This window comes from Podarcis erhardii (genome assembly GCF_964252035.2).
Source record: "Podarcis erhardii genome assembly, chromosome: 1".
NCBI lineage: Eukaryota > Metazoa > Chordata > Lepidosauria > Squamata > Lacertidae > Podarcis > Podarcis erhardii.
Window position 1 is genome coordinate 84522614 of NC_138497.1, and position 10414 is coordinate 84533027.

Below are 10414 nucleotides of genomic sequence, written 5' to 3' on the forward strand. Positions count from 1 at the left end.
ACCATATGAAACATGCAGTTGATGATTGCACCAGACTCTTCAAAGTCTTATGCCTGAGCTGGTTGTTTCTGAGTACTATGCTTACATGAGAAATGAATGGGCTTCAGTTGAGGATTTCTGATTTCATGGGTGTGTGCCGATCTGATCCCACCCAACTGCCATGTATACTCCAGAAGGCTGTCTACCAGGTAATGTGCATCTCACTTGGAAAAAATCCTTCTCATACCTGCACCATCCAGGGGTCCTTTTCATCATGTGTTGATTATGACCTGATGACTCATGCCTAAGCTCAACAATGGCTGACATTTAAAACTATTTGGTGGGATTCAGTGAACAACTCTCATGAACAGGAGCCCATTTGATGACTTCCAACTTCACAACGGGGGTTTCTCCCTCTCCTCCCCTATAGCCTTGGTAAGGAGAAACCCCAAACTGCACACAGTGGGAGAAGATAATGGAACATCCTGTCTAGCAAGCTAATGTACTTGTCATGACAGAACATTCAGAAGAACCCAGCACTTAATTCCTCCCATTGTGCTTTAAGTCATGGAAGGTGATATTTTAAAAAATTGTCACGGTTTCTGATCCTTTCTGCAATTTTCATTCAAGTCATCACTTGATTGTGCATTAATTAGCCCCAATGCTGGTAAAGATAGTCATAACTAGGGGTAGATGAGAATTTGGTTTGGGTTTTAATGAGAAACCACCCAGTTTACACTTTTCAAACCAATATGACAGTCAAAAACTTTAGACCAAATCTACACTACTCTGAATTTTGTTATGCAGTTCTTCCACCAAATAATATGTACAAAAATGCATATGTACATTCCTGAAAACAACAAAATGAACTGAATTAGGTGAAATCTCTTGCCAATATTAATTGAAAGTGCATGCAAAAATGTGTTTAGTGAAAGAGATTCACACTAAAATGCTGACACATTTTCATGAGAATTTTTAAGAATAAAAAAATAAAATTACTTGCTTTTTATTTCATTTTTGCTTTTCCTCCTAGGGAAACTATGGGATTAATGATGGAGTACACAAATCAAACCATGGTGACTGAATTCATCCTTCTTGGCTTTATGGAATATCCAGAGCTGTGGGCCCTTCTCTTCCTGCTGTTCCTCTTGATCTACATTGTCACATTGTCAGGGAATATTGGCATCATCATACTAGCCACCCTTGATGCAAACTTGCACACTCCCATGTACTTTTTCCTCAGCAACCTATCCTTGGTTGACGTTGGCTATTCCACTACTATCGCTCCCAGGTTGCTGATGACCTTTCTACAAAAGAATAGCACTATTGCATTCACAGAGTGTACCGTGCAATTTTTCTTTTTGTGTTTATTTATCACAGTCGAAACTTGTCTTCTAGCTATTATGGCTTACGATCGCTTCACTGCCATTTGCAACCCATTACTCTATTTTGTTGCCATGTCTAAAAAGCTCTGTCTGGTGTTAGTAATAGGTGCATGTATTTGTGGCTTTGTAAATTCAGCTGCTCAGACTTCATTGATATTTAGCCTTTCTTTCTGCAGCTCAAATGTTATCAATCATTTCTTTTGTGATATCCCTCCCATCCTGAAACTTTCCTGTTCAAGCACAGAAGTGGCTAACACTGTGCATTTCATCTTTTCTACTGCAATAGTCACGGCCACTTTGTTGATTATCCTCATCTCCTATATCTACATTATTTTTGCCATCCTGCGGATTCGCTCTGCCCAGGGCAGACGCAAAGCTTTTTCCACCTGTGCCTCCCACCTCACGTCTGTCACAATCTTCTATGGGACCATTATCTTTATGTATCTGAGGCCCAATTCCAGTGTCTCAACGGATGAAGATAAAATTGTTTCAGTGTTCTATACTCTTGTGATCCCCATGCTAAATCCTTTCATCTACAGTCTGAGAAATAAAGATGTGAAGAATGCTTTCCTAAGGATGAATGGAAAGATCTCATTAAATTAAGTCAGTTATTGCTCTAGATGAGTTTGAGTTTCCAGTAGATAATAACCAAGAAAGTGTGTATTTGTTCTATTTGTGTGTGTGTGTGTGTAATTGTCCTACTGGTGTGTTGCTTTTTTTTCTTCTTTTTCTTTTTTTGCCCATTCCACACTTAATAGTCAGGAGGTGGCATTAATAGTACATAGCATGGTTGGCTGGCATCTTTGTGTCTTGGGAGACGATGAGTTTGTTCTCATGGGTGAAGTCAAACCGTTGGAGAGTTACGTTGGGTGGTTGGACATTGGGAAAGCCCTGATATTGGGTAGAGGGCAGTTTGTAGCCTCTGCCTGCCCCTCCTTGGTTAAGGGTATTTTGTTAAAGGGATCCGGGGCAGAGGAGTGGCCTATAACCCATGCCCAGACAGGGACCAGGGTCATATCACTCATCTAACAGGGACTGCCCAGGGGGATCCCCTATTTGATGTAAGTCATAGGCCCACTCCCCATGGTGGTCTACCATTAGATGCATTCCCAGCAGATGGGCTGGAGTGATTTAAACTGGCTTCACCCAATGTTTATGAAAAACCACTCACATCTGTAACTAATAAAAGTGGTGGCCTATTTGATCCACAAATCATATATACTGTTGCCTGTCTATTTATTCACCCCTAGGGAGCTGCAGGTCCAGGAGTCCTGGCACACAATTACAGCAGCTGCTGTGGCTGTAGAGACTGATACAAGAGAGACATGTTTAGTTGCATCTGTGGCCGATGAAGGCATCTAGTTTTGCTGCTACAGATGTACCATGACATTTCTTCTTTCTGTGGTCCTCCCAGTGGTCTTTCCTCCTTTGGTCACTGCTGTGGATACATGATCTGACTGTCTCTAGGCTCTGTGGTTGTCTGCCAGGAATTCCCAAATGATGGGGTTAATGTTGCTAGCATTCATGTTACGTTTGCAGAAATCTTTTGTAATGCAGAGCTAGTCTTGCAGTTGGCCTGCTTTATTTTCTGTTCAATGTTACCTTCTTTTATTTATTTAAAAATTTATACTTCACATTTTAAATATAAATCAAAGCCATCATGGTTTGCAGAGAACTATAACATCGTTAAAAGACAATGAAAACACTTCAGACTACTAAAATGATGGTTAGCACTCAATTTTAGTAATCAGTTAAAACCAAAATAGGGACACACACAAAATTACCGGTAGTATAAAAACTAGGCAACCCAGACTAAAAAACAGTAGAATAAAATGGATTGGCTGCTAATCTGAAGTTTAAAAGGTGGGAGTCTGGTGTTTCTCTCTGGAGAGATAATGCTACAACCTGGGTGCCACATTGGAAAAGGCCCTGTCTTGCATCCCTACCAATTAGGCTTCTGGATATGAGATACATATTGAAGTAGAGCACAATCAATGCACAGAATTGTGTTTCTTTGCCACTGACAGCATAGAGCAATATTACAATCTCATCTTGTTACTATCCTGCTCAGATATTACTAAGAAGGTTGAAGAGGGAGCTAGCAAGCTTCATCCCAGCTGGAGCCAGCTCCAAAGCTGCATAGACTCTCTGGGGAGTCTCCTCTCCTCTCCTCTCCTCTCCTCTCCCAATTAACTCCCATTTCTGCAAAATATTGCATAGACTCTCCAGGGGGGTTTGCATCTTTCCCTCCCAGTTGACCTCAGTCTCCAGGGCAAGAGCAGATGAAGGAAAAGAACTGGGCTGGTCACAAGAGGAGGAAGAGGGTTTTTTGAGTGTTCATGCACACCTGGCATGAGATGCAGGGCTGTAAATAAGGAGAGTGCATTGGAGAACTGGAGTGGTAGGAACCTAGGACTCCTGCCTTCACCACCTACAGCATCTCCTGGATGCCATGTGGAGCATGGAGTGCTGAGAGACAGGACTGGAGGCTGGAGAGTCTGCACTGAAAAAGGTGTTTATTATTTATTTTCATTTCAAGTGGAGACCAAAGGGGTCATTTCAAGAAGAAGTGGATGGGAGGGGGGAGGCTGCATCAGAGGCTGAATAAAAAAATGCTGGAGTGAAAGAAAGTAGTGGTGGAAGGGGGGAGTATGTTTAAGAAAAATGGATGAGTTTTTCAGACTAAAACCAGGACTGAAGATAGAGCTATATTGATTCACAAAGGCGGCTTCAACTAGCCAGTGGTATTTTGGGGGGCAATAAATTATGTTGTTGTGTAATGTAGAAAGTTGAAATGTCTGATTTTGGTGTGAAAAGAGGTCCTTGCCATTGTTATTTTAGTGGACTACAATTCCCATCTTAAACACTGACTTTGAGGAATAAATGTTGTGTGTGTTTCAGTTTAAAGCAGAGGCTGGGTAGGAGTGCTTTAGTTGAAGTGCAGTACTTGGAAAATCCTGTTTTGATATCCAGTGCAGTCTTCCAGTTGTTTAAAACACTAACAGAGAAAGTTCCAGTATTTTCCCTTTAAGTGACTTTAGCAAAAACAGATGTCACCGGAGACAGATTCCAGCCAGGAGCATTTGTTGTTCCAATTACTGTTAAACATTTTCTTCATGGTTTCAGCCAACAGGAGACTGAATCACTATGACATACTAACATGCATATACTCTTTATATATACAGGGAGTAAAGAATGTCAGGACTGTGACATTCAGGACTGTGACAAATGTGGTCCTCATGTAACTCTAAGTCCATAGGACATTCCAAGGGTGACACTTCCTTACTAGTTAATGCCTTTCATTAGCCTACCCGCCTCAAGGGCTTTGGCCTGCCAGGAAGGTGATACTGAATTCTCCCACTGTGCTTAAGGTCATGGGAGCTGATAGGAAGAATCGGTCCCAGATTTTTGGGTGGATTTTTGAGGTCCACTAGCGATGGAGGTTAAAATTACTTTTGTTTGCATTTTAGTGGAAATGACTTAATTTGTACTTCTTGAACCAATATGCAGACCAAAATTCAGCTATCCTTAGAAATGTGGACTTCCCTGTGTATTATTATGCCACCTTCTAAAAAGAACATTAGGTACAAAAATGCATATATTGGTGAAAATAACCTTCAAAACTGGATTACATTAGGGAAAATCACTTCAAAAAAATTCGTATTAGTTAAACAGCATAGAAAAATGTGCTTATTAGAAGAAATTTGCACTAAACTGCTAGGAAATTTTCATGAGGATTAAAAATATATACGGTACTTGTTTCACAATTTCATTTCCTTCCTCCTAGGGAAACTTTGGGGTAAATAATGGAATACACGAATCACAGCATTGTTACTGAATACATCCTTCTGGGCTTCATGGACCATCCAAAGTTGTGGACCATTCTCTTCATGGCATTTATCTTGATCTACATTGTCACAGTCTCAGGAAATCTTGGCATCATCATCCTAGCTGCTCTTGATGCAAACCTTCATACCCCAATGTACTTTTTCCTCAGCAACTTATCCTTGGTTGACATTGGCTATTCCACCACTATCGCTCCTAGGTTGCTGATGACATTCCTACAAAAGAATAGCACTATTCCGTTCTCAGAGTGTACCGTGCAATTCTTCTTTTTCTGTCTGTTTGTCACAGTTGAAACTTGCCTTCTAGCTGTTATGGCTTATGATCGCTTCACTGCCATTTGCAACCCGTTACTTTATTTTGTTGCCATGTCTAAAAAGCTCTGTCTGGTGTTAGTAACAAGTGCATATATTTGTGGCTTTGTAAATTCAGCTGCTCAGACTTCATTCATATTTAGCCTGTCCTTCTGCAGCTCAAATGTTATCAATCATTTCTTTTGTGACCTTCCTCCCATCCTGAAACTTTCCTGTTCAAACAAAGAAGTGGCTAACACTGTGCATTTCATCTTTTCTACTGCAATAATCATGAGCACTTTGTTGATTATCCTCATCTCCTATATCTACATTATTTTTGCTATCCTGCGGATTCGCTCTGCCCAGGGCAGACACAAAGCTTTTTCCACCTGTGCCTCCCACCTCACGTCTGTCGCAATCTTCTATGGGACCATCATCTTTATGTATCTGAGGCCCAATTCCAGTGTCTCAACGGATGAAGATAAAATTGTTTCAGTGTTCTATACGCTTGTGATCCCAATGCTAAATCCATTGATCTACAGTTTGAGAAATAAAGATGTGAAGGATGCTTTCATCAGGTTGAGAGGGAAGATTTCATTCAATTAATACATTTCCTTTTCAAGATGAGTTTCAGTTTCCAATACATATTAACCAAGACATAAAATGTGTATTTGTTTCATTTGTGTGTGCATGTGTAATTGTCCTAGTGCAGTGGTGGCAAACCTTTTAGAGATCGAGTGCCCAAACTGCAACCCAAAACCCACATATTTATCACAAAGTGCCAAAACGGCACTTATGGGATAAACACTTGAATATACTTCAATTTTTTGTGTATACCATGCCCCCAGAGTTGTTGAGCTTTTTGCGGTAGGATTGCTCAGAGTTGTTGAGTTGTTGGACCAACTCACATGCAAGAAGGAAGCAGAAGCAACCGATAGTCTCAACATTCGCTGTCAGGGAGCAATCAACAAAAAACCTTGACGGAGCAACCAATCATGTGCACCTTTTCCTTTTCCTACACAGTTTCACACCCACAGCGGCATGGCGGTAGCGGCGCAGCCGGAAACCAGCTGCTTGGTGGGAATGCTACTTCCCCCAACGCTGCTGTGGGCAGAGAGTGCTCTAGGGAGCATTTCCACCCTGCAATGGCATGGGGGGCAGATGTAAACCTAGAATGGCAATGCTGGGGCGATGGTGCACGTTCCCACAGAGAGGGCTCCATGTGCCTACTCTGGCACGTGTGCCATAGGTTTGCCACCACTGTTCTAGTGGGTTGCACTTACTTTTTTTTTTTTTTTTGCCTATTCCTCTCTGAGTCATCAGTAGGTGGTATTAGTATTCCACAGCATGATTGGCTGTCTTCTGTCGGCCCTGGGAAACAATGGATGAGTGTGCCTTCATGGGTGAAGTCAAAGTGCTGGAGATTTACAGCACCTGCTTTGGCTGTAGAGACTGATACAGGCGAGGCATGTTTTGCTGGTTCTGGGGCAGATGAAGGCATCTGGTTTTGCTGCTAAAGATGCACCATGGCGTTCCTTCTTTCTGCACTCCATCCAGCAGTCCTTCCTCCTCTCGTCACTGCTGTGAATACACAACCTGACTGTCTCCAGGCACTATGGCCACCTGCAAGGGATTCCCACACAACGGAGTTAATGTTGCCAGCCTTCCCGTCCCGTTTACAGACATCTTTCACAACACAGAGTTGGTCTGCCAATTGGCCTGGTGTCAGAAGCCAGCTCCCTTTGCAGCATGTCCTTGGGGATCCTGTCGTTTTCCATTCTGTGGTCATGACCAAGCCAGCATAGATGTCACTGAGAGATTCTGGGAGGTGAACGTGATGGGAATGTAGGTTTGGAAGACCACATCTTTGTTTGAGACTCTGTCCTGCTTTGCCATGCCCCAAATCTTCCTGATGCAATGCATTTGGGAGGTGTTGAAGCCTTGCTCCTGAAGTTTATAGGTTGCCCTCCACTCTCGTGGCATATAAATATGTTGATTAAGTCACTTTGGATGGTTAGGTGTAGGAAGGAGCTTTAACCTAGGTGATCTCCTTAGGCACCTTTTGGGTGAGGGGATGTCCCTGAAGTTGAATCTTGGGACTCTGGGGCCCTGGAGCTGGATAGAGAACACCTATGAGACCAACTTGCCTCATCTGCTAGGAGCTCTGGGACCCTGGGCTGGAGTCACGCAGGGGAAACCTGCTTATTTGCCTTCAGGGTGTGATCAGGTAAAGTGGGTAGGTGGTACTACTGCCACATCATCATTTCTCACGGGCAGGGGTTGGGTTCCCTCTTGGGTTTCAGGATTTGTGTTTGTAGTTAATTTCTGCACTTAGAGGGGTTTTCCCTCTGGAGGTTTTGATTGGTTTGGCCATCAGGTCACCATCACAATACTCACAGATATAAATGGTGGAATGCTTGAGCTGGGAGGGAGTGCTTTATTTCCTGCTCAATGTTACCTTTTTAAATTATTTTTTAAAAATATACTTCTTTATACTTTATACTTTATACTTCACTTTTGAAATATAAATCAAAGCCGTCATGGTTTGCAGAGAATCATAAAATTGTTAAAAGACAATGAAAACAGTTCAAACTACTAAAATCATGGTTAGCACTCAATTTTAGTAATCAGTTAAAACTAACAGAGGGACCAAATAAAATTAGTATAAAAACTAGGCAACCCAGACAAAAACACAGTAGAATAAAATGGATCGGCTGCTAATCTGAAGTTTAAAAGGCCCTGGTGAACATGAGTTAATAGTAGGGTTGCCATACCTCTGGAAATTCCCAGACATGCCACTTTGGGGGGTTTTACGTGATCCCCAGAATGTGTGCAGAGGAGGGCAACCAAGGTGATAAAAGGTCCGGAAACCAAGCCTTATTAGGAATGGTTAAGGGAGCTGGGTGTTTTTAACCTGGAAAAGAGAAGACTGGGAGGTGATACTATAGTCATCTTCAAATAAATAAAGAGCTGTCACGTGGAATGTGAAGCAAGATTGTTTTGTCCTTTTTGGGGGGCTAGGACCCAAACCAATGGATTTAAGTTACAAGAAAGGAGATTTCAACTTATGCCTGGAGACAGATCATGTATCTACAGTTGTGACCAAAGGAGGAAAGACCATAAACATTGGGTGAAGCCAGTTTAAATCACTCCAGCCCGTCTGCTGGGAATGCATCTAATGGTAGACCACCATGGGGAGTGGGCCTATGACCTACATCAAATAGCGGATCCCCCTGGCAGGTCCCTGTTAGAGGTGTGATATGACCTTGGTCCCTGTCTGGGCATCAGTCATAGGCCACCCCACCCACTGGATCCCTTTAACAAAATGCCTTTAACCAAGGAGGGGCAGGCAGAGGCTACAAGATGCCCTCTACCCAATATCAAGGTTCCCCCAATGTCCAACTGCCCAATGTAACTCTCCAACGGTTTGACTTCACCCATGAGGACAAACTCATCCATTCTCCCCCAAGACACACAGATGCCAGCCAACCATGCCATGTACTATTAATGCCCCCTCCTGACTATTAAGTGTGGAATGGGCAAAAAAAGCAACACACCAGGACACACACAGAGAGAGATAGAACAAATACACACTTTCTTGGTTATTATCTACTGGAAACTCAAACTCATCTTGAAGAATAACTGAATTAATTTAATGAGATCTTAATGAAATCTTCCCTCTCATCCTTATGAAAGCATCCTTCACATCTTTATTTCTCAGACTGTAGATCAATGGATTTAGCATGGGGATCACAAGAGTATAGAACACCGAAACAATTTTATCTTCATCCATTGAGACACTGGAATTGGGCCTCAGATACATAAAGATAATGGTCCCATAGAAGATTGTGACAGACGTGAGGTGGGAGGCACAGGTGGAAAAAGCTTTGTGTCTGCCCTGGGCAGAGCGAATCCGCAGGATGGCAAAAATGATGTAGATATAGGAGATGAGGATAATCAACAAAGTGGTTGTGACTATTGCAGTAGAAAAGATGAAATGCACAGTGTTAGCCACTTCTGTGCTTGAACAGGAAAGTTTCAGGATGGGAGGGATGTCACAAAAGAAATGATTGATAACATTTGAGCTGCAGAAAGAAAGGCTAAATATCAACGAAGCCTGAACAGCTGAATTCACAAAGCCACAAATATATGCACCAGTTACTAAGACTATGCAGAGCTTTTTCGACATGGCAACAAAATAGAGTAATGGGTTGCAAATGGCAGTGAAGCGATCATAAGCCATAATAGCTAGAAGGCAAGCTTCAACTGTGACAAACAGACAGAAAAAGAAAAATTGCACGGTACACTCTGTGAATGCAATAGCATTATTGCTCTCCAGAAAGGTCATCAGCAACCTGGGAGCGATAGTAGTGGAATAGCCAACGTCAACCAAGGATAGGTTGCTGAGGAAAAAGTACATGGGCGTGTGCAGGTTTGCATCAAGGGTGGCTAGGATGATGATGCCAATATTCCCTGACACTGTGACAATGTAGATCAAGAGGAACAGCAGGAAGAGAAGGGCCCACATTTCTGGATGTTCCATAAAGCCTATGAAGATGAATTCAGTCACCATGGTTTGATTTCGGTACTCCATCATTAATCCCATAGTTTCCCTAGGAGGAAAAGCAAAAAGGAAATAAAAAACAAGTAATTTTATTGATTTATTCTTTAAAATTCTCATGAAAATGTGTCAGCATTTTTGTGTGAATTTCTTTCAATAAACACATTTTTGCATGAAGTTTCAATTAATATATACATATTGGCAAGTGATTTCACCTAATTCAGTTCTCTGCATTATTTCCAGTAATGTATTCATTTTTGTACACCCTTTCCAAAATATATGCATTCCCCCCCCCCATATTATTAGGTGGGAGAACTGCATCAAAAAATTCAGAGAAGTCTAGATTTGGTTGA

The 10414-nt window shown here is 42.0% G+C and overlaps 3 protein-coding genes across 3 annotated transcripts; 2 read left to right on the forward strand and 1 right to left on the reverse strand.

The window, feature by feature from the left end:
* Positions 1-353: 353 nt before the first annotated feature.
* On the forward strand, positions 354-1967 carry LOC309350743 (olfactory receptor 5AR1-like; the record flags this gene model as incomplete). The annotated part of the gene is made up of 2 exons (XM_081877898.1): positions 354-414; positions 1013-1967. Exon 2 carries the CDS (start codon positions 1020-1022, stop codon positions 1965-1967), a length of 948 nt encoding a protein of 315 aa, XP_081734024.1. The 5' UTR covers positions 354-414; positions 1013-1019.
* A 3203-nt stretch (positions 1968-5170) lies between these two features.
* On the forward strand, positions 5171-6106 carry LOC309350883 (olfactory receptor 5AR1-like; the record flags this gene model as incomplete). Its single annotated transcript, XM_081878167.1, has 1 exon — positions 5171-6106. The coding sequence occupies one exon, from the start codon at positions 5171-5173 to the stop codon at positions 6104-6106; it is 936 nt and encodes a 311-aa protein (XP_081734293.1).
* A 3046-nt stretch (positions 6107-9152) lies between these two features.
* On the reverse strand, positions 9153-10106 carry LOC309350708 (olfactory receptor 5AR1-like; the record flags this gene model as incomplete). The annotated part of the gene is made up of 1 exon (XM_081877791.1): positions 9153-10106. The coding sequence occupies one exon, from the start codon at positions 10104-10106 to the stop codon at positions 9153-9155; it is 954 nt and encodes a 317-aa protein (XP_081733917.1).
* Between the last annotated feature and the right edge of the window lie 308 nt (positions 10107-10414).